This window comes from Eptatretus burgeri, chromosome 5, assembly GCF_056783735.1.
Source record: "Eptatretus burgeri isolate ZD-2024b chromosome 5, Ebu_testis_v1, whole genome shotgun sequence".
NCBI classification, from domain to species: Eukaryota; Metazoa; Chordata; class Myxini; order Myxiniformes; family Myxinidae; genus Eptatretus; species Eptatretus burgeri.
In genome coordinates, this window is record NC_140965.1 from 75,340,475 (window position 1) to 75,365,474 (window position 25,000).

A 25,000-nucleotide genomic window follows, 5' to 3' on the forward strand; every position below is an offset into this window, starting at 1 on the left:
TCTTCGACCTCTATCAGGATCACTGATGACCAGATCTCCCGCTTCAACTTCATTGTGAACGGACGGACCGAAGGACATCGACACCCATATTACAAGGTCATGCTCGAAGAGATGACCTAAAAAGGCAGAGTCAACAAAGAATTGCATTCACTCATACCACACTGACCTTGCTCCAAATAGGATTCATTAGACCGAGTCTAAAGCAACATTTCATACTTAACTAGCATAACCCGCGCTCTGCGCGACATGTTGGGGTGGGTGTGTTTGAGAAAGGAACTGATGCAGAGTATCAGTAGTAATTTTACTTTAATGCAGTAAAGGCCTGGTCACACCTTGACGTTTTAGCCAGCGATGGCAACGTATTAAAATGTATGTAAAACGCTGGCTTACGTTGAACTTTTGATGTTTTTTTTTTAAAGATTCGGACGTATTCATAGCGACTTGGTCTTATGTAAAACGTATTAGTAACGGACACAGAACGTTTCGTTGTGTTATAGATAACTTATACCAACGAATGCTGAACCTGTTGTCGGCCTACACAACCGATGCCCAACGATAGTCTAACTTAGGCATAGCGCGTTGCACGCATCGCCGACGATGTCGTGACGTAGCCTATTAAAAGGCTGACGCACACTGATTCGAATCATAACTGCCGTAGAAATGGAAGTGACAACATCGCGGTCACACCTTGGCGATCTTGCCAGCGTATGCCGACCTAAGAAAAATGTGTCTAAAACGTTGGGGCACGTCAAATACGGTATGAGTAAGTTTGGTATACGTGAGTAGAACGCTAAAGTACGCTATCATACGTTGTAGTAAGTAGAGTACGTCAAGAAATTTTAAACATGTTCAAAATTTTTGGACGTACTCGGCGTATGACACACGTTCCGCATGCGATGGGGATAAGTTTTACACACGATATGTGGACGCTTACACACGTCCAGAAACGCTACTTATAAGCTACTCATAAGTCGAAACACGTCGCGGTAATGTCTTTTTTACGCGAAACTTATTTCTAACTTATGTTTGACGTGCTTTGAACCAATTCTTTACTTAGTCCCAACACACATCGACGTATGTAGACGTATTCCAATGACGTCTTCCGGTCGACAAAAAAAAATAAATGAACGTGTTTCTAGCTTACAACTGCCATATAAAGACGTGTTCCCAGCGGTTTTGGGAATTGGTATATAAAAATGCTGCTCATAAAAGGGGAACCCAACAGTGTTTTCGAGTCCTTTTTGAGTCGATGTCCATGTCAGCAGTAACAGTATCAGTATCAGTATCAGTATTAGTAGTAGTTTGTTCATGTTGGCAGTTGTAGGCGAGTGTGAGGGGGAGGGTGTGGGTTATGATGGATCGTCCTTGCGTCCGCGTGTCCACGGTTAGGAGACATCTTTTCACCATTGTTCGAAGTTCTTCGCGGCTAATTTTTTATGGGGCTTTTTCAACAATGAGCTATAGCTTGTTTTTACGATTTAGGTCTATTCATAACGGGTTGGACAAATGCACAATGAACTAATAATGTGCATAGAGCGCTTTGATTACTTATAGATACGATATACCAACGAATAATTATCGTGAAGCCGGCGTTCACAAACTATGCCCAACGATAGTCTAACTTATCCATATCGTGCGGCAGTTTATCTTTGCCGGTGACGTGGGGTTTGCTATTCATAGGCTGCCACTCAAAGATTTAAATGGCTGCATCTCCACTATTGAAAGTAGACGCTTGCGCTCAACAATTCGATTTTTTTTTTTTTACACTCAACGACTTTTAAACGGTACCACTCAACTATTTTCATTGTTTACAGTGAACAATTTAAATTGCTGTCACTCGCCTTTGTTTTTTGACGCTGGGGTTTTGAAATTTGAAGCGTTTCTTCTGAACGTGTTAAAACGCTCAAACTCGACTATTTTAAATAGACGCTGCCGATGGACAATTGGAATCATAGCCAAGCTAGACATCGAAGTGTGAACATCCTCGTCATGCCGAAGAAAAGTTTGAAGAATGCTGCAAATAAGTGTCCTGGCCGTGGCCGTGGACGCTGACACAAGGACGATCCATTATACCGACGTCTTTCAGCCTATGAGTAACTTAAAAGTAACGTCTGTCAATGTGTGGCAACGATCGCGTAACGTGCCAACAACACGTTAATCGTAGGTTAGAAATAAGTTTCGGGTACGCTAAACATTACCTCGGCGTGTCTCAACTTATGATTAACTTACATGTAGCATGCGTTGACGTCTGTCAACGATCGCAGACCGTGCATCCAACTTGTGGCCAGCGTAGCGGAACGTGTGAGTCATACGCCGGCATACGCCGTGAAATTTCAAGCATGAAAAAATTTGAGGACAACCAAAAAGTACGTTTAAAGCCAGCGTACAACGACGTATGGCAGTGTTTTTCAGCGTGCTCTCAATGTTATCAAAACTTACCCATAACGTATTCAACGTGTGCCAGCGTTTTAGAAAAAAAATTCAAAAATCGGCATACGTTGGCTAAAACGTCAAGGTGTGACCGGGCCTTAAGTGGAATACGATTTCACTGTTTCAGAACCATTTTATTTACTTTTTTTTTTGTACCATGCACCTCATATGGTCTTTGAGATAATATAAGCCGAATATCACGTTACTCGAGCGCAGAACAAAGTCGAAGATAGCGCGACACGAAACCACAAACTCGGAAATAATATATAAGATTCATGGACTGCTTGAGGCCATATATCACAAATGACACTATTAAGACTGTCTTGCAGATTTTTAAAATGTGATCATGATATTAACATTTGATGGAAAAAAACCAACAATAATAATAATAATAATAATAATAACAACAACTAATAATAACACCACCCAATACTTATGAAATGCACAGATAACTCATCATTGGTGTCAGACAGCAAAGCTTTTGGAATCATACCGAAGCCAGGCTTTGGAGCGAGCTCGACTGTGGTATGTGACTAATGAGCGGCAGTCCAACTGTAGAGCTGCCAAGGTTTCGGCCTGATGGACCCAGGGCCCTCCGAACAACATTCTGAGTTGCTGTGAAGGGAAGAAAATAAATAGGTTTATTCAGAGATTAAAAAAAAAATAAACATGCCTTCATTGTGTTTTACAATGCTATTTAACTTTCTCCAAGGACAGCAGCAAACAAGTTACCTGTATGTGAAAATAAATCAGCCTCCGATATGTGAAGAAAATATACCGACTTCCTGAGAAACCTCTAAAAAATTGTTATTTTATTTTATTTTTGTATACAAAGTACAGGCTCATGGAAGAGTAAGGTGACAGAGGGCAAAGGAATAATACATTGGCAGTGCAGCGGTAGGGGGAAAAAGGTAGACATAACAAGCAGATAAGACATAGTGGAGAGGAGGAAACACAGTAACCAGCAAGTAAGAGAGTGGGGTTAATGAATGTAGTGAAGAACATGGGATGAAATATGAGAGATGAGATTGTGGTGTTCCAACAACTTAACCAGGGAAGGATGACTGGAATTAAACAGCCTCAATGATCGGGTACCACAAACAGGAGAAAGGAAGAGCAAAAGTGTGGGTGAGCATTAAGTTTGGATTTTGGGGGTTTGACCAGTTCAGGCCAGATCAGATTGTTTGACAGGTCAGGCCAGATCAGATCTGTGACTTTCTACAAGTACCATGTAAACCTGTACTAACCTGTTTCATGGTTAGGTTGTCGGCGACTAAACCGTCTTCCCCACCAGGTTTCCTGGTGAGGAGGGTGTTTGGATATGACACCCAGCAGGATGAAGAACAAAACCTGTCAAAGGGCGGAGGAGCTCCTTGTGAGCCAACGGCCATCCATATGTAGTGCCCAACTGTGTCTATGGACGTCTTCCTGCAGTTGGGTTACTTCTTATTTGGAGGTTGGTGGCAGGATTTGCACTCTGGCCACCGTAAAACCCTTCATTACACAAAACATTCTCGAAGCATAAAAAAAATCTGAAAACCCACTGCGTGGGAGTACCTCCTGTGCAACTTCCCTTCACAACGCAGCTCACCGGATGACGGGATTGGGGCGAAGCCTTTGGGACCCCCAATCTTTGATGATAGGAGGGAAACCACGGGGTAACCTTCCCGGGTCAGATTGTGGGAGAGTGTATCGGAGTGGTGCGGAGGTGTCGTCCACCAGACGACGGTCCCCTTGGGTTAACCTGAGGCGGTCCCTTCGGGTGGGTGCCTGGAATGTCCATCCTTAAGAGAGGATGATCACCTGTCTGTTATCATCTGAGCTCAAGTGTTTGGACATCGGGATTGCAGCACTCTCTGAGGTTCGGAGACCGGATTGCAGTGAGACCATGGCGGGTGGTGACACTTACTATTGGTTTCCTCGCTCTGGTTACCATGCCCAAGGAGTTGCTGTAGCTGTGTCCAATAAGCTGACTCCAATGATAATTGAGGTAACACCGGTCAACGAGCCTATTATGAGACTAAGGATTCATCACTCCTTGGGTGTCATTTCCCTGGTCTCTGTTTATGCTCCGACCGAGGCGAGTGATCTCACCGTGAAGGATGCAATGTATGCCACGCTCGAGTCTGTGGTTGATCAGTGTCCCAGGCGAGATTTCAATTCATCGACTGGAACTGACCAGGATGGTTATGAGACATGTGTTGGTCCCCATGGGTCTGGAACTGTGAACCTGAATAGCACTAAGTTCCTTGACTTTGCAAGAAGTCATGGACTGAGGGTGCCCGACTTCTACTGTATTTATAGTTGTAGTGTTGCAATTAAACATAAAAGTAATTAAACAACACATCAAATATACAACGTGTTGTCTCTCTTGTGCTTGATAAAAGCCTCCACAACTGCTTGTCTTCCTGAAGTGTAAATTGCTTCGCTGCCATCAATGCTCTCGGACACCTCTTCCGATATCCAATCTGACTGGTTGCATAGCATAGCAACAGCTCCTAAGGATTTCCTCAACCTAAAGGAAATCCTTACTTGAGGATTCCAAAGGGCTGTTTATGTAACAGCCCTCAAGGAAATCCTTGACAAAGGAATCACAGTGAACCTTAAGGAGAATCTTTCCTGAAAGATGAAGGAATTTTATGCAACCGGGCCAAGGTTCCACCCACTGGATTGAGATTTAGGAACTTTGACCATTGCCAAGTCAGAGAGAAGCAGCAACACATCCGTAGTTGCGTAACTCAGGAGGTGTGGGGGAATCCAAACTAAATAGACAGAACAAACCATTTGAAAAGAGGAAAGATTATGTAGGCAGCAATGATGGATACCATTATCTAAACTAATGAGGCAATGTGTGTGTGTGTGTGTGTGTGTGTGTGTGTGTGTGTGTGTGTGTGTGTGTGTGTGTGTGTGTGTGTGTGTGTGTGTGTGTGTGTGTGTGTCCTCCATACCTCCAAAACTATAAAACCTCGCATTCTGAAACTTTGTATGCATACTAAGAAAACTCCAAGGAAGTGCAAGAGTGAAAATTGGGTGTTTGGGTTAATTAAAACACCCCCTTTTGAAGATAATTAACAGCATTAGTAATTATATCCTTCATCAGGCAATCCTCGGCTGCCTCACTCTCTGAGTCTTAAGGCGTTTCCTGGGTAACCTCGCTGGGGTCTGCGGCTGCCATGTTTTTGGCCTGCTCAACCATGCCTAGACTTGGAACAGACCACAACGATTTCTTAACGATAACGTTGTTGTTTTCACTTTCCTCACTTATTATCAAATGCCTGTTCATCATAGCTACAAATTTCTGGGTACATTGCAATGCTTAAAACAACCGGAGACGTCAGCGTTCGTGGCTTGACATTCCGTACATCTTCGGGAGGTGGATGTTTAACGTGTAGCTAATCACGAGCCATACTAGCCATTTCTGAACAAACGTTTCGTTAGAGTGCCTACTCGAGGGCTTAAGCCACTTGGCGAGTGCTATCCAAGCTGCTTGTTTGTTCATTTCGGTAAAAGTATCCGTGTTCTCAAGGGAACATCGATTAGACAGACGTACGTTTCCGCCTGTGTTGGGCCCTGCAGTGCCGTGCGGTATCTCATCTGCTGAGAATGTGCAATTTTATTTTTACAGGACATCGTTTTGTTTTACCTTTTTGTGTGATTTCCTTTTAATATAATCCACCTTTCACTTCGATACCGAAAAATATATTTAAAAAAAAATAAGGTTCATCCGACCAGGTGTTTGCCATGATCTGGCTGTGAAGGCATACAGCAGAGATCGACATTTTGTGTTCTGGGCCTTGATATGTTTCTCAATTGAATTTTGCTAATTTCCCACTTGAATTCCTTTTCAAAGAACTATGTTTAAAGGTAAATCTTTGTTTGTCGTTTTTATGCATTTTCTGCATGTGTACATATATAAACTGGATTACCATATAGGAAGTGTGTGTGTGTGGTGTGGTGTAGTGTGGTGTGGTGTGTGTGCCGTTGATTGGTATCTACATATGTAGGTAGGTTTCAGAATGTGGAATCGAGTCCTCCAAGGGTGGGTTCAAAGTATCCACCTTCATTTTAGTAAGGGGTCACGATTCATGGATCAAGCTGTGACGTTTTGTGCCGAGGGCTCTCTTCAGGATCGGTACTGAGCCCAGGACTGTAGTTTGTTTGTAGTGATATTTCCAGGGATGGTTTTTAATATCTCTGTGAGGTTCTTCTTCATCAATGGAACACCTTTGACATTCTTCAGTTTCCAGGATCTTTTCACTTCATGCTTGAGGTCTTGGTTTTTGGCCATTTTCTTGATTTATGCATCGTTAGTCCAAAATCACTGGAATTAATACCTCAATAAGCAATGCCTTCTTCTCTCTTTTTTGCACCTAAGTATGATATCTGGTCACAATGCTTTGTTTTCGACGTTCACGATGGGATCATTAGGTTGTATGTGAGCGATACTTCAATGTTTTCAGTGATTGCTTTTGGTTCATTTTCCCACAAATTTTCTGGAACGTCAAAGTTTTTGCAGATGTGCCAGCAGATTACTTTACAAGTTCTGTTGTGTCGTTGTGTGTACAGCTGTTCTGACACTTTATTTTTGTTTTTTTTCGTGTTCGGTCATTAAGCATCACATGTCATTGTCTTTGCTCACCCCACCTCCACCCCTCACCTGTCTTTTTTTTTCCTACCCCCCACACTTCTCTCTCACTGTCCCTCCTCACTCCCCCTTCTAATGAAATGCAGCACTCTCCTCCAACACCTCTGTGTGTGTCTCTCTCACACACACACGCAACCCTGCCGCTCCCCACCCACAGTGAATAGCAACGTTTTGTGAGGTGTCACTCTCCCCACCTCCCCCCTAGCTCCCCATTTTTCATTCTCTCTCTCTCTCTCTCTCTCTCTCTCTCTCTCTCTCTCTCTCTCTCTCTCTCTCTCTCTCTCTCTCTCTCTCTCTCTCTCTCTCTCTCTCTCTCTCTCTCTCTCTATCTCTCTCTCTCTCTCTCTCTCTCTCTCTCTCTCTCTCTCTCTCTCTCTCTCTCTCTTGTCCCCATCAGTGAAGTGACAGGTTGTATTTGCTAGTGTTGAAATAATGGAAATAGGATTAATGGCACGTAGTTGAGTTTCTGTCTTGACACCCTTCATGTGAATTTGAGTGATGTTAAATGATTTCCAAGCAGACACGAGGTGGGAAAAGGGCCGGTTTATAACAGCAGACAGACAAGCAAGAGCAGCGGAGCAGGATCTGAGAACATGGGCATCATTGCCATCACTGATGCAGAGTCAAGGCTAGACAGAGCTTTTTCTACTTTCTCATGTGAGAAAGACAAAATCCATTAACAGTGAGTACACGCGAGTAAATGGAGGACTTGAGTTCATAAGATTTTGAGAAACACATTGAGTTGAGACATATTCTGCCTCTTGTCAAGCACAGTCTGCAATGAGTCTTTGAAGTAAGAGAGAGGATGGAGGGGAAAATATACCAGAGTGTGTTCAGTGCAACTTCAGACAAAACTCAAAAAGGTGGCAAGTACATTTTAAAAGATTCTGTTAAAATTATATGAAAAAATTAGTTCTCCAACTTGAGCACAACCGTAGCTCTAGCTACATACACTTCATATACCTCTAGCACCTCGTGACTGAAATGGTAGCCATGAACGTCTTTGCCACACTCGTACTTGCTGCAGGGGTCTTGACCAACAGGGTGCACCTGTCATACATCCGCCCATTACCAGTTGACAATAACTAAGTTGCAGCCAGGATGATAAATGTCAACATAAAATGGGTAAGCCAGCATAGATGCTGTCAAAAAAAAAAAACCAGAACCACCCACTGCCTAATGCAGTGCCAGCTGCTACACTGCTAACCACAGCATCAGTCCACCTACATAGGCTTTCAAAGCCTTTTGTTAGCATGGTCGGCAGACCACCCTTTGGGCAAATGAATCAATCCACGGATTCATTTCTGACTTTCCGGCAATCATCAGCATGCATTCACCTCTGCGATGATCAATAGAGCCAAGAAGAACTGCTGTTTTTGTCATTGCCAGGTATGGCTATATACATGGGGTGTGCAATGTAATGTCCCTAACCCAGCTACTTACATATCCTGGTCAGTGGTGGTCGTCCTAGGGCATTGAAAGGGTTGAGTACTTCAGTAGGAGAGGGCTCCCAAAGAGCTGGAGGTTGCTTTTCACGGCCACGCCGACGTCGCAAGTGTCGAGCAGTAAGTACCAACACCATGGTACCAAGGGTGCCAGCCAACAGCAGCCTCCTTAGTCCCGGTGGCAATCGCAACTGTAATAAAATAGAGTATGCTCATCAACATTTCATTCACTTCACCAAAAATAGATTTAAAATAACATGCAACCACATCCTTCCTTACATGAGCATTTCAAAAGGATATTGTGATGGTTGGGAGCCTTAACGAGGACGTCGTGCACCTCTCGGGTGGGTAAAAGCACATACACATAAAGTTAGAGTCAGTTATATCTTAGTATCCTGTTTAGCAATCAAGTTAGATTGTGTACTTGGGATAAATACACGTTACAAGCATGGGTTAGCACAAGATTCTGTTCCTTTTCATCAACTCTATATCTCACAACACACGCACTCTCATTCCCTTTCACATCAATTACATGCCTCCTAATGAGTGCAAGTGCAGGGCTACGGCGGAGCAGCAAATGCGGTTCCCAAATAAATAAAAGCAAGCTTCGAAGCTTCACCTCCCCCCTCCCCCACAACCACTGCTCCCAGGTGTGATACCGGTGCGACGCGGCTACATCAATCAGGTGTGGACAGCAAGAGAGAAGTTGCTCAAGAAAAGCTGGGATGGGGGGTGGGAATAAAAGGTGAGATGTGCTGGACAGTTGAGAGAAGTTGATGGGCAATTCAGCATGCGAGCAGTCGGGCGCCTCTCCATGTAAGCTCTTTGCCTTAGCAGTTCCTTTCTTTAGACGTGTGCTCGACGTCAGCAAAATTTCTTTCTCTTTAATTCCGTACATTTTATCTCTATCCCTGTTGGGCTGTTGCATGTCCTTGAAATTACATTTTATTCCATTTTTCACCTTCACGTCTACATTTCCTTCACGAAAACCTTGGCGTGGTGAGTGACAAGCAGGGGGGGGGGGACGCTTCCATCAAGACATTCCATCCATCCATTGGGACCATACTCTGTGCAGAGTGTTGATGCTGCCTAAGCAGTCTCCTTGGCCGTTGGGCACAATCCTGGACGGGTCACCACTCCGACACAGGATACCAGCATGCTGGCACTTATTTTGCCGACCTCAGAAAGATGACAGGCCGAGATAACCCCACCTGGTATTAATTCAACAGCTGAGCGGGATTTGAACCCAGGACCCGAGGATCCCAAGCCCGCCACCCAAACCATCAAGCCAACACCAGGCATATCAAGACATTCAGGCATGGAAAATCACGACCAGGGTTTATAGAACGAAAGTATGCTGACAGACTACTGCTGGATGTTGCATTGTGACAAACCAGAAAAAGTTTACAAAAGAAAATCGCACTCGGAACGTTTTTATTTATTTTTGCATAAGTGTGTACCGTGTAAATTTAACCAAGTGTATGGTGTGTATAACGTTTACGGGAATTATACTGAAAAATTAATGAAGTTGCAATGTTAATTAGCCTAATGTGCGATTATTACCGAAATTATGCTCAAATTAGCAGGTCATATTTTGATAACAAGATGTGCTGGAATAAAACCGAAAACAGATGTGGAATTAGCGTGCAAAACTGGTTTATAAAATTGGAGAGAGAGAAGAGAAAAGAGAGAAGAGAGAAGAGAAAAGAGAGAAGAGAAAAGAGAAAAGAGAGAAGAGAGCGAAAAGTGAAAAGAGAGAAGAGAGCGAAAAGTGAAAAGAGAGAAGAGAGCGAAAAGTGAAAAGAGAGAAGAGAGCGAAAAGAGAAAAGAGAGAAGAGAGCGAAAAGTGAAAAGAGAGAAGAGAGAAGAGAGAAGAGAGAAGAGAGAAGAGAGAAGAGAGAAGAGAGAAGAGAGAAGAGAGAAGAGAGAAGAGAGAAGAGAGAAGAGAGAAGAGAGAAGAGAGAAGAGAGAAGAGAGAAGAGAGAAGAGAGAAGAGAGAAGAGAGAAGAGAGAAGAGAGAAGAGAGAAGAGAGAAGAGAGAAGAGAGAAGAGAGAAGAGAGAAGAGAGAAGAGAGAAGAGAGAAGAGAGAAGAGAGAAGAGAGAAGAGAGAAGAGAGAAGAGAGAAGAGAGAAGAGAGAAGAGAGAAGAGAGAAGAGAGAAGAGAGAAGAGAGAAGAGAGAAGAGAGAAGAGAGAAGAGAGAAGAGAGAAGAGAGAAGAGAGAAGAGAGAAGAGAGAAGAGAGAAGAGAGAAGAGAGAAGAGAGAAAGAGAAAAGAGAGAAGAGAAAAGAGAAAAGAGAAAAGAGAAAAGAGAAAAGAGAAAAGAGAAAAGAGAAAAGAGAAAAGAGAAAAGAGAAAAGAGAAAAGAGAGAGAAGAGAGAAGAGAGAAGAGAGAAGAGAGAAGAGAGAAGAGAGAAGAGAGAAGAGAGAAGAGAGAAGAGAGAAGAGAGAAGAGAGAAGAGAGAAGAGAAAAAGAGAGAGAGAAGAGAGAAGAGAGAAGAGAGAAGAGAGAAGAGAGAAGAGAGAAGAGAGAAGAGAAAAGAGAGAAGAGAGCGAAAAGAGAAAAGAGAGAAGAGAGCGAAAAGAGAAAAGAGAGAAGAGAGCGAAAAGAGAACAGAGAAAAGAGAGAAGAGAGCGAAAAGAGAAAAGAGAAAAGAGAAAAGAGAAGAGAGCGAAAAGAGAAGAGAGCGAAAAGAGAAGAGAGCGAAAAGAGAGAAGAGAGAAGAGAGAAGAGAGGAGAGAGAGGAGAGGAGAGAGAGGAGAGGAGAGAGAAGAGAGCGAAAAGTGAAAAGAGAGAAGAGAGAAGAGAGAAGAGAGAAGAGAGAAGAGAGAAGAGAGAAGAGAGAAGAGAGAAGAGAGAAGAGAGAAGAGAGAAGAGAGAAGAGAGAAGAGAGAAGAGAGAAGAGAGAAGAGAGAAGAGAGAAGAGAGAAGAGAGAAGAGAGAAGAGAGAAGAGAGAAGAGAGAAGAGAGAAGAGAGAAGAGAGAGGAGAGAGAGGAGAGAGGAGAGAGGAGAGAGAGGAGAGAGGAGAGAGGAGAGAGGAGAGAGGAGAGAGGAGAGAGGAGAGAGGAGAGAGGAGAGAGGAGAGGAGAGAGGAGAGAGGAGAGAGGAGAGAGGAGAGAGGAGAGAGGAGAGAGGAGAGAGGAGAGAGGAGAGAGGAGAGAGGAGAGAGGAGAGAGAGAGAGAGAGAGAGAGGAGAGAGGAGAGAGGAGAGAGGAGAGAGAGAGAGAGAGAGGAGAGAGGAGAGAGGAGAGAGGAGAGAGGAGAGAGAGAGAGAGGAGAGAAGAGAGAAGAGAAGAGAAGAGAGAACTCAATCTTGGTGAAGTGTTATTTTTACGTTACACCAAAATAATAAAATGCACTACACACACACACACACACACACACACACACACACACACACACACACACACACACACACACACACACACACACACACACACACACACACACACACACACACACACACACACACATACACACACACACACAAATCATGGTGTTCAGCTCCTCTGAAGATTTTTCATCAGTTCAGGATACAGATGCAAACACTGTGCCCACACCCCCACCTCTCATTAGCAGGCAATACTTGGTTCTGGTGGCATTAACGAGTCCTACCAGCTGAATGCCTCATGCCATTACAGCCCAGTGGTGTCCAAATCCATACGTATGCCCGTTGTATGTTGTGTAGCTAAATGGGGAAGTGCTACCTCTGAATGCAAGCAATAAGTGCATTACTCTCATCCACCATTACAAAGAAAGACAGGCCGAGAGGGTAGGGTTTACCTGTGTAAAGTAAGAGTAAATGAAGTTCGGTAGCTCTGCTAAGCCAAGCGCAGCAGTCATGAAGACAGACATGCCAGAAGCACTTCCCTCCACATATTTCTCAAACTTGGCCATTGCACAGATTGCCTACAGGGCAATGGCAGCAATTCTGTCAAAAAGGGGAAAAAAAACAATTCTCATGGCTTAGATTTCATCATTCTAAGATAAATTTATATCAGTACTGTGAGACCCCGACATTCACGGGGCATACGTTCCTGGAAAATTCCGCAAATGTCAAATCCGCGAATGTCGGGGCATTGTTTCAATGGGAACTAGAACTGTCACTCGGTCGAGTGCATACCTCCGCCACGCTGAACCGTTTACGTTTTGTATCACACAGGTAGGCTGGATCTGGATTAAAATTTCATCGGCTTGTTCTTGTCACCTAACCAGCTCATCCACCAAGTTTCATCTGAATCCGTCCGTAACCTTTTCAAATATTGTGCTGTGCATCGGTTTAGCCTTATCACCCAATGGTGAAGAATCACTTTAACAATTCTCGGATCCCGATCGGGATTCAGATCTTCACCAAAATCGAATCAATTCTTCCTTGTTGTACACCCAACCTGCCCACCAAGTTTCATCCAAATCCGTCTACAACCTTTTGAGTTATCCTGTTCACAAACAAAGACAGACAAACAGACAGGGGTGAAAAAATAATCCACCTTCGGTGGTGGAGGTAAACAGGGGGATTGGTTTTGGTTTTGTTTTTTTGATAAAAAAAGGGTTTTTTTCAAACACTTCAGGACTGGCCTCCAATACCAACAGCCACTGATATTAATTCAGCCAGGGACTTCTTCCACAGAAACCTGCTCTTTCTTATGCACAGATTCATCCCACTTCATCTTCAATTATCTTACCCATCCTCCCGCTCTTGGTACTCTGAATCGTGTGGTGAGGAAATTGCTTTAAAACAACTTGCATTCTTCTGGAAGGCAAATCCGACCGAAGGAAACCACAGATCATTCCACAAAGCCCGCAACAAGTGTGCGTCTCCTCTGAGGAGAGCCAGAAACCAACATCTGTCCAACCTCAAGAATGAACTTTCAAACTCTTCTCCCTCCTCTAAAACTTGGTGGCACCTTATCAAGTCTACCTCTGGAGTATGCTCCCCTTCCGTCCCTTCCATCACTTCGAATTGCACCACGCAGAAGATGCCCTGTCGGAGTCTGGCTTTGGAGGCCAATTTTGAAACGTGGCTTACCCGAGAGAGATCATAGCTGAGTGAGATGCAAGAGTTTTAGTGACTGAACCTCTGAGACGGTTGGTGAGAAAGTAGTTGGGAGGATTTGCAGTACGGTTCTTTCGGAGAGAGAGAGATTTCTCAGGATTGAAAGACATAATCGAAGTGTTTGACTAGTTTGTGATTTTGTCAAGTTCTGAAGAGAGGGAAGAGATTGTTGCCTATCTGTCATAGAGATTGAAAGATGTCACAGCAGAGAGTCGTCATCAGCAAATATAGAGGATTTTCAGAGATTTGGAGAAATCATTGATGAAGATTAGGAAAAGATGGGACCTAGAACATTGCCTTTGGAGTATTCCAGTCTTGACAAGGAAACCAGATGAAAGGTTTCTGTCGAGAGCCACACATGAGCTACGAATGTGGAGGAAGTCAGTAATCCAAGAGTGGAGTTGGCCTTGGATTTCAGAAGACAGGTTTTGAGAGCAAGGCGAGATTCCAGATTGCATCAAAAGCTCGAGATACTGCATGTCCAGAAAGACGGCCCTAATCTCATGTCTGATATTGAGGGCCTCCATCATTGTTGTGAGAGTAGAAGCAGCCTGTCCAAGGTAGAGTGACCAGGTCTGAATCCAAATTGATGACCTGAGATGAGGCTTTTGGAGAAAAGGAATGATTTTATGTCAACTGCGATGATGGATTCCATGACCTTGCTAATTGGAAATACACCGATTGGTCTGTAGTTAAGGGGATCTGTTTTTGCACCTTTTTATCCCGATCACGATTATCAGTGATCATCAATGCTATGATGTTGGCTGATTTCCAAGCAGATGGAAGATGAGCTGTGGTAATTGACAGGGTGTAAACGGTAGAGAGAGGAAGTGCAAGAGTGGCAAAGCAGGTTTTTAAGGACACACGAGCTGATACCGTCTGGGCCAGTTGCAGAGTCAGAGTCGAGGGTTGTCAGAAACTTTTCACCTTCTCAGATGAAAAAGGCACAGAGTGCAGATGCAGTTGTGTACAACAAGTAAGGCGAGTACAGAGAGTGAGGTGTTGGGGAGGAAAGATTTGGATGCAAACACAGAATTGAGGCATTCAGCCTTCTCGTGAGTGGAGTCGGTTATGGTGCCATTTGAAGTGAGGGAAATTATGGAAGGGGAGCATACACCAGAGATGGACTTGACAAGGCACCACCAAGTTTCAGAGAAGGGAGACAAGTTTGAAAGCTCATTCTTGAGATTGGCCAGATGTTTTCTGGCTCTTCTGAGAGTCGACACACACTTGTTGTGGGCTTTGTGGAATGATCTTAGGTTGCCTTCGAAGAGGAGAATGCAAGTTGTAATAAAGCAATTGCCTCACCACAGGATTCAGAGTTCCAAGAGTGAGAGGATGGGTAAGATAATTGAAGACGAGATTGGATGAATCTGTGCATAAGAGAGAGCAGGTTTCTGTGTAAGAATTCACAAATTGAATTAATATCAGCAGCAGTGGATATAATAGACCAGTTCTGAAGTGAGGAAAAAATAAAAAAATAAAACAAGTCTGAAGACGACGATCGTTCACGAGCGGTATTTGATGATGTAGATTGTTTCAGAAGTCAAGGATGAGACAATGTGATAATTTTTGACCAAGTTATAAAAATGATCAACATGATGTGGTACGGGTGACAGGTTATTAGCTGCCAAATGTAGAAAACCCGGTTTCCTTCAACAACTTTAAAAATTTGACCTTTGCATAACCTTTAAAGGTCCCAAAACAATGTTGTGGACATTAAAATAAGGAAACAGGATACGTGCTATAGCTTAATGGAGTTAGTTCGTCGAAGAAGGTCGAAAACCCAGTTAGATTCCCACAACTTTGAAAATTTGACCTTTGTGGCCTTTAAAGATCAAAGGTCAAGGATTATGACCTTTGGTACAAAACTTCCTCTGGAACATTCCAGGAACAATACAACGTCATATAGGCTATATGGCATTTCACACTCCTCGGATTATCCATACTTTGATGAAATCAGCGTAAAAACAAACTTGAAGGGGGCGCCACGGGCAAGGTGTTCGAGATAGAGCAAAATGGTTTCAAGACTTTAGGTGGGGAATGACCTCAAGATTATGCATAAAAAATATTGTCATCCTAGCTCTCAAAGTTTGGGCGGTCGTATGATTTTTATGTCAAAATTCGCAATTTTCTAAGTTTGTGATCTTGTGGCCTTGACCTTGGGACGAAAATGAAAAATCGGACAATGACCAGTTTTAGATAATTCATTTTGCTATTCAAATACCGAAGAACCCATTACATTCATTCAATTCCCTCGGAGAAGAGAGATTTTTAATCCGACTACCCCCTAAAAATGGCTATTTTTTCGGCGTGGCTACGCCCACAATAGGCGTAGCACGCCCTCATCCAGGAAAACACAACTGGACATTGATATCAAACAAATAACCAAGTTTCATCAAGATCGGATCAAAGTCCACGGAGTTATGCTTTGGACAGACAGACACACAGACATAACGAATATAGTGGTCACTCTGGCTGGCGCTCGTGAACCAACAACGCAAATATTTGAAGCACGAATGCAGAAGCAGGTCACACTTTATAAACACTCTATACAGGTGGTCCGTGAATGTCAAATCCACAAATCTCATGGTTCCACAGTACATTGAAAAGTTTGCCACGGTGTGCTGTGTGGCTTCCTCATATCTTATCAAAGAAGCATCAATGATTTCTCTCCCAATTTAGAATTAGAGTCCATTTCAAAATGTCAGGGTCACTGCCCGCTTAAATGTCAATAATTTCCCCCTGCTACAAACTGGGTCAACCATTCTTTGCAAATCCCGTCCATCGTTCTGATCTTCCCCGTAATGATGAAGCACGGTATTTAAATGGTTGTTGTCCCATGTGTACAGATGTCTTGGGTCATCTGAATAGGCCTTTGGGTCAAATACTTGCATTGAATCCAGGATGCCAGTGTGTGGAAAGTGTCCCTCACATATTCTGTAACATTGTATCGATTTGAACAGGGTGTTCCAAAAAGACCTGTGCAACTTTGGTTGTTGAAATAATTAGTACCATAAATGATACAATACCCTTTGTTTCATATTGTTGCGAATTCGCGCCCGCCGGCGTGCGATCGGCCGCTCGACTAGAATGGCGGCTGCCTCGCCCACCGGAATGTACAATTCTGTCGTGACCCTCTCGGAACAACGCCGGGAGCTAGTCACGGGTGGGGGTTTAACCCCACCACGACCGTGCCAATTGCCCATCCGCGCAGGATAGGGTTGCTCGCCAAATTCGATCTACCCAAGTACCTGTGCGGATGGTCGACCGGGCGATCGTACCTCGCCGCAGGCCGACTCCGGACACGAACCGCTTAAGCGGTCCGTTCCGTGCTATCGGGATAACCGAGCGGTGTTATCGTCAGCCTTGACGGTTCCGATTAATTAATCGGGCGTATTAAGCCCACTACGGACCCTTTTATGTGAAGCAGGATGGAGGGTCAATTAAGAAAAGACGAAGCGAAACGGGAAAACAGTTCACACAACGCACATTTATTACGCGACACATGGAAAGCACACATATACAGCCAAACAAACAGTCAGAATGCACCTATATCAGGTAAACAAAAGAAACAACAACGCAGAGTTACAACCGAATACGCGTACACACGGCAACACTTACACAGTTCTACTTTACAAGACATGGCGCCAACACACATTTACTCAAAAGCAAAGGAAAGAAACCACCCTCATAGACAAGGGGGCAGACGGGCCTGTAGGCCAATATGTGCGCGGGACCTCAAGGAGCGGCCAGGTCCGCGAGACCGGGTGGGTCCTACCCGCGTCCTCGTGGCGCATTGGCGGACGAGCCGCAGACGTGGCCGCGTGGCTGTGCCCTGACTCCGTGCTCCTTCGCGGGTTTCGTTGGCACGACGTTTGGAGTGGGTGGGAACGAGGCCCCCTTGGTTGCACTATCTCAGCGTGGGGGAAAAGGGGGAATTGTTGATGCTCTGGGGGAGGGAGAATGGCTGGCTGGCTTAGGTCCCGCGACGAGCGATCTCCCACCGCGACCTCGTCGCCGACCTTCTCGCCTCGGACCCGAGCTCCTTGGCCTCTTCCCCCAACTGTCCTCAGCCGACTGCAGAACCCAACTCGATGCCTTCGCCACCCGACTCCACTCTCTGCCACACTCCGCCCGATGACTCTCTTACCAAAACTCTCGCTCTCTCTGCCACCAAAACTGACTCTGCCACAATTCGCCTTGCGCTCGGCGTTTTATAGGCCGGCAGGAGAAAAAGATGCAAATTTCCGGATCAGGATGAGCTCGGGGGCGGAGCCACGCTCGCCCATTGGACGGAGGAAAAGTGGGCGTGAACCTCCCCTGATCCTAGAATTTGCATATTTTGATTTCACACGGACGCGCCTGGAGGCGGGGCCAAGCCGCTCCGCGCTTGCTGATTGGACGGATCAGAAGTGGGCGTGTAGCATTCTTGATCTGAATTCTTCCTCGGAAAGGCCGCTATTTGCACTCGCGGCTCGGTGCGTATCGCTTGAACGAGCCCAAGACAGCCCGACGCTCAGTGTTCACAGTTGGTGCGGGAATGGCCATAGAAGGAGAGAGGTGAGGGTGGTGGAGGGTTTTTGGTGGTGGTTTGATGGTTATGGTGGTTCAAAATAAAGATAGAACAGAAAAACGGCAATCTCAAAGCGTCGCAGCCCAAATTAATCACATAAATTCCCTCTAAACAACGGGTTTGGGGCTAACTACACATGTACTTAGAGTTATCTCACCTACGGGCCCTGAATGGTGGTTTGCGAATTTCCACAGTCGTAACAATATGATACAGCAACTCAAAGTTTTCTTCATTTTCAGGTCTGCTGGTTTAATGTAAAAGAAAATGGCGACTCCACAGGAGAAAGCTCAGTGCGTCGAATGGTTCATCGAGACGAGATCCGACAAGCAAGTTCAGCATAATTTCCTTGCAAGGTATGGAAGGAATCCACCATTGCGGACTCGTATCAGAGAGTTTAAGGAGACTGGAAGTTGTCAGACACAGAAAAGTACCGGTCGACCAAGCACAAGTGCAGCAGATGTTGAACGAGTACGTAAATCATTTCAACAAAGTCCCAGAAAATCAATTTGACACACATGCAGAGAACTAGGACTACTGAACATCCATCCATCCATTGGGACCATACTCTGTGCAGAGCGTTGGTGCTGCCGAAGCAGTCTCCTGGGATATTTATTGGGTACAATCCTGGATGGGTCTGACGCAGGACACCAGTAAGCTGGTACTCATTTTGGCCGACCTCAGAAGGATGACAGGCTGAGTCAACCCCAACTGGTATTAATTCAACAGCCAAGCAGGATTTTAACTCAGGAATCTAGGATCCCAAGCCCACCACTCTAGCCATTAAGCCAACACCAAGCATACTACTGAACACCACTGTTCTTATCCCTAGAAGGTACGGATTCTGCAGAAACTCAAACGCAAGGCGTTTGCTTTGGAAATGCTCAGTCGCATAGAGGATGATGAAGATAACCTGAAAAAGGTCATGCTCACAGATGAATCTTCCTTTCATGTCTTGGGGAAAGTCAACCAGCACAATGTGAGGATCTGAGGCTCTGAAAGCTCTCTCATGGTCATTGAACACATAAGCGACAGTCTAAAGGTCAATGTGTGGTATGGCCTTCTCCATGACCACTTGGTGGATCCATTTTCCTTTGTGGAGGATACAGTGACCTCAATTTATATGAACATGTTGGAAGGATTCTCCTTCCCACAGATTGAAGACCGACAGCCCAATATAATTTTTCAACACGATGGCGCTCCCCCTCATTGGGCCTTCGTCGTTCAAGCCATCCTGAATGAAAAATTTCCAGGTCGCTGGATTGGCTGAGATGGATCAACCACCTGACCCCCATGATCACCAGACATAGCCCCCTTTTGTATTTTTTTTTTCTGTGGGGGTTTGTCAAAGATGTTGTCCACAACAACAAGGTGGCAAACCTGCAGGATCTTCATTCTCGGATCACAGCTTCATGTGCACTGGTGGACGCAAACATACTGAGCCGAACATGGCAAGAACTAGAGCACCGCCTCAATATCCTGTGAGTGACAAATGATGCTCATATTGTGGTGTATTGATGGTGTGCACAAAAAAACTCGAGTTTCGACATCATATAAACTCAAGGGTATCGTTGTATCATTTGTGGTTAAAAAATATATCAACAACCAAAGGTATCCGGGTCTTTTTGGAACACCCTGCACATTCACGAATGTATGTTGATTAAAAGTTTTACGGTTACCATTTAAATTGCAGCTTTTCACTTTTCTTATCCACCGAATTCTCTGTAAATGATAAATGCCTAAATGCTGCACAATAGGAGTGTCATCATCCTCAACCTCACTTGAAGACGGGTAAATATCCAGGCTGGGATCGCCAGTCGACATGTGAACTTGACGGCTCAGGCATGTTGTCGATAATCGGGTGGTGTCGGCGAGTCAGCATTATCAAAAACTTGTCCTTCCTCCTCCGATTCCAGGGCTCTTTCACCAAATCCAGTAGATTTGGCATGGTTTTGAAAGAAACAATTGATGGAAAGTGCAATATCCTCATTGTGTTATTGATCGATCGGGTGTGGTCGCTTTGAGCTGGCTTTAGACTGGCCGGGGCAAGGCGCTGATGATGGTGGAATAAACTCCTAGTTCTATAAGAACAGGCCTCAGGTATTATCAAGATGGTTAATGGAATTTCACGAGTTTGGTCGAATGCTGGACTGACTGATCTGCGACAGATTGGAATGTAGAATTGCAGGACGGAATTCAATGTCATTTGCTCTCTGATAAAATCGAGGATTTAAAGAGAGTGCAAGAGATTGCTCAGAAGTCACAAAAACCTGCTGGACCCAATGCCTCATGATATGTACAAGGTGCTTGATGGGGGAGAGGGAGGGGGAGAGGGAAACACCCAAAGTTTTTCTGTTGTGTCGACCAGCATCTATCAGATGGTTGTAAACACCAGGTTGTGCTACTTTTGTAAGAAAAAGGGACACATTTCTCCAGCCTATTTTTCTAAGAGCAAGACCGAAGGGAAGTAGTAGCACCTTTAACCAGGGAGAAGCGAGAACACAAAGGTGCACAAGTTGGTTTCTACATCGTAGGGTCATATCAGCATGTTGGCTCAAACAATGTGCACAATGTTCCATGTGACATCAGAGGCAAAGCAACCATTGGAAGTGTAGGTTATTTGCATTGATAAAGTTTGTGAACAGTTTACACAGGTGTGTTTGAGGACAGACACAGTACATTGCACGGAACTACAGCAAAATTATATGTAGATCCTGGTTCACAACCAAAGTTCTTCTGCCTGCAAGGCCAGTGCATTATGTTATTTTCAAAAGGTGAGGATACAAGGCAAGACCAGAAATCTGTCACGATTAACACACTCGGGTGGTGGGGGTGGAGGGGGGGGCGGTAAAGTGGGCTGTTCAGATTCAATTGATTGCCTTTTGGAATGTCATCAGCACCGTCAATTTTCCAGAGGTTCATGGAGAATATTTTGCAGGGACTCTCCAATGTGGAAGTTTACATCAATGATGTTCTCATAATCGGAGAGTCTGAGTCGAGGCACTCAGCAGATTTGCAAGAAGTGCAAAAAACGGTTCTCTGAAGTGGGTCTTCGCATCAACAAAAGCAAATGCACTTTCCAAGCAAAAGAAGTGACCTACTTTGGGCTACAGAATTGATTCTGAAGGTCTGCACCCAACCGCTGAGAAGTTCAAAGTCATTCGGGATGTGCCCAGCCCGAGGAATGTCTCCGCGTTAAAGGGCTACCTGGGACTGGTAAACTACAGTGGAAAATTCCTCCCAAGCGTCTCCACACATCTTGCCCCCATTATACTAGCTGGCTAGGGAAAGAAGTTCCACGAAAATGAGGGCAGGAACCCTTCAGAACACTGAAAACTGTAAATACCTTGGTGCCACTTTCACAGATAACGTGACGTTATCTAGCACATTAACAAGGCCAACAGAACTCTCGGCTTTCCCAGAAGGAATGTAGGTGACTGTAGTCCTAAGGTAAAGGTGGTGTGGCGTATCTGAAGGATTGCGGGGTGAAAGGCCAGACACCACAAAAGTCAAAGCTGCACGTTTATTTCCTAGGGAGGCGCACACTGCGCATGCACGTGGCGGTAGCTTCACAGAACATGACAACATTTCCCCCCCCAAATAAAATTTTGCACAACATTATTCCCCCAACAACACTGATACAACAGTGCTTGGTACAATCACAAATTCAACCACTCCGGTGCCTTGCATGTGTGAGCAGAGCGTCACAAGATGGGTGACTGTTCTTGTGGAACACCGACAGCAGCAGCCTCAAGAGGAGATGGAGAGGAAGGAGGAGGAGCAGGCTCCACGACACCACTATCGGGCTCGGACTCAGTGGGCTCAGGCACTTGGCTCACAATCGGAACAGACACCAGGGAATCACCCTCAAAGGGCTAAATATAGTTTGGAAGATTGGGGTCACAATGCATCACGCGGAGCTGGTCAATATGTTTACGTACTGCATGTCCATTGAACAGTTCCACAACAAATAAAGAGTTGCCAATTCGATTTATAACACGACCGGTGAGCCATTTGGATTCACGGCCGGGATTCAGCACAAAAACAGGATTGAACACATTGATGGCACGTGTAACCGAGGTCCTGTCATGGTACCACTTCTGTTTAAACTGGTGGTCCGCAACCCTGGACGAATCATTCGGATGAATCAGGTCTAAACGTGTCTTTAGCATTCGAGCAAACATCATTTCTGCGGGTGTGCGTCCAGTGGTTGTGTGCGGACGTGTCCTATATGTAAATAACAAACGTGATAACTTGGTTTGCAGAGAAGAACCGTCGTTTGCCTTTTTGAAACCATTCTTGATCTCTTGGACAGCTCTTTCGGCCTGACCATTCGAAGCACGTTTGAAGGAAGCACTGTGATAGTGCTTGACACCATTTTGTTTCAAGAAATCCTGAAACACAGCGCTGGTGAAACATGAGCCATTATCACCAACTACACAATCTGGCAAACCATGAGTGGCAAACATATAAACGTTCAACCGTGATTTCGCTAGTACAGGATGATAAGGCTAAACATTCAATCCACTTTGAATGAGCATCGATAACAACCAAAAACATCTTCCCTAAGAATGGAACAGCATAATCGATTTGAATTTGAGACCATGGTTTGGAAGGCCAGGACCACATGTGAAGCGGTGCCTCAGGTGAGTTCAGGGCATTGACCTGACACACGGAGCAATGGCGAACGGAGCTCTCTAGGTTTTCATCCATACCCGGCCACCAAACTTGGCTCCTGGCAATTGATTTCATGGTTACAATCCCTGGATGTGATTCATGTTGCTCATCGCACACCTTGTTTCGACCTTTGGGCGGTACAATGACCCTGCTGCCCCACAGCAGGCAGCCAGAATGTAAAGACAACTCATTTTTACGAGCGAGGTACGGCCTCAATTTGACGTGGAATTCATAGGGTACAGTTGACCATATGCCACTGATAACACATCGTTTGACAAAAGAAAGGGTCGGGTCCACATTTGTCCATTGTTCAATTTGTTTGGAAGTGGTTGGAGCATTATGACAGTCAAACACACTCATTGCCATAAAAAATTCTCCCAGTACAGGTACATTACCCACGTTAACTGGTAGTGGTAATCCACTCAAAGGATCAGCACAGAAATTCTCACTGCCAGAACGATACCTTATAGAGTAGTCAGAGGCTGCTAACTTCTCAGCCCAATGCTGAATGCGTGCAGCGGCCAGTGGGTTAATTCCCTCACTCTCATTGAACAGGGATTGCAATGGTTTGTGGCCGGTTTCAAGTACAAATTGTCGACAGAAGAGATACTGATGCATCTTTGTTACACCAAAAATACATGCGAGAGCTTCTTTTTCAACCATGGAGAAGTTACGCTCCACTGCTGACAAAGTGCGTGATGCATAGGCTACAGGCCGTAGTATACCGTCATTACGTTGCTGTAACACACAGCCAATGCCATAAGACGAGGCATCACAGCTGAGAACCAATGGTTTAGCAGGATCGTAGTACACCAACACTTTAGATGAACACAGCAACCGTTTTGCCTCAGCAAACACCTTACTACACTGCAAACACCATCGCCATTCAACACCTTTACGAAGGAGTTTGTGGAGAGGCTCAAGGACGGTGCTCAGATTCGGAAGAAAGTTACAGTAATAGTTCAACATACCCAGGAAAGCTTTGAGCTCAGTCGTGTTCGCAAGAGTCGGAGCATCCTTGATAGCCTCCGTCTTGGATGTGCTGGGCCTGATGCCATCAGCACTGACAATACGACAGATGGGGTAACATAAATCGACATTTGTCACGTTTCACCTTTACACCGGCTTCAACAAAGATGTTTGAGAACCGCCTCAAGGTTACACAAATGTTCAGCATCATTGCGGCCGGTGATCAAACCATCATCTTGAAACACCACTACATTTGGAATTGCTTTCAGCAGATTCTCCATATTGTGTTGAAACATAGCAGCGGCTGATTTGATTCCGAAAGGACAGCGGTTATAAACAAACAACCCCTTGTGAGTGTTACAACATGTGTACTTCTTGGAGTCCTCATCAAGCAACATCTGAGTATAAGCAGATTCCAAATCCAGGCAGCTAAACTTCCTTCCACCAGAAAGCGTAGCGAACAAATCATCTGCCTTCGGCAGAGGATAATGGTCATGTTTGGAATACCTGTTGATTGTTGTTTTGTAATCACCACAAATCCGAACACTACCATCTGACTTTAATACAGGAACAATATTGGACATGCCCAATCACTGAATTCAACAGGACTGATAACACCTTCCCATCTGGAGGCGATCGAGCTCTGCCCCAATCTTTGGACGCATCATGTGAGGTACAAACCACGCTTTACAAAAGATTGGCTTAGCACTCTCATCCACATAGATTTTGGCTTTAACACCTTTAAAGGTGCCGATACCACCTCCAAACAATGAGCGGTATTTGTCAAGAATGACATTGTGATTAACATCACAAGCCATCAATTTAATCACAGGCCAATCAAGTTTGATGAATTCAAGCCAATTACGCCCAAACAATGTCGGCCCATAAGGGTAGTTTTCGTGACACATCATTGTTGGTGACCTTCACCTCCTCACTACCAATCACAGGTATCAGTTCATTGGTGTAAGTTCACAACTTGGTATTCACCGGTCTGAGTACCGGTCTCGCTGTCTCCTGGCTAAACAGCCTATTGAAAGTTTCGGAACTCATGATTGACTGGCTGGGGTCGGTGTTCAGCTCCATCTCCACGGCAATGTCATTCACCCTGACATCCACCACAATGGGTTTGCTTTTATCCGACATACTGAGCAAATCATGCTCCTTTGAAGCAGGAGGTATTGCTTCACCACCGATCACTGACGTGGCC

At 44.8% G+C, this 25,000-nt stretch overlaps 1 protein-coding gene across 2 annotated transcripts in view; it reads right to left on the bottom strand.

Moving 5' to 3' along the window:
* MIGA1 (mitoguardin 1) overlaps positions 1 to 25,000 on the bottom strand; it is an 83,802-nt gene that overhangs the window by 53,144 nt on the left and 5,658 nt on the right. The window contains exons 2-4 of one of the 2 annotated variants that reach the window (XM_085882455.1): positions 12,305 to 12,452; positions 8,519 to 8,711; positions 2,924 to 3,045 (exon numbers count right to left, since the gene is read on the bottom strand). In XM_085882455.1, the coding sequence (XP_085738581.1) occupies positions 2,924 to 3,045; positions 8,519 to 8,711; positions 12,305 to 12,418 (429 nt within the window). In that variant the 5' untranslated portion in view covers positions 12,419 to 12,452. Of the gene's footprint in view, positions 117 to 2,923; positions 3,046 to 8,518; positions 8,712 to 12,304; positions 12,453 to 25,000 lie in introns of those variants that run through there. The other variant, XM_085882456.1, reaches the window with a different exon arrangement.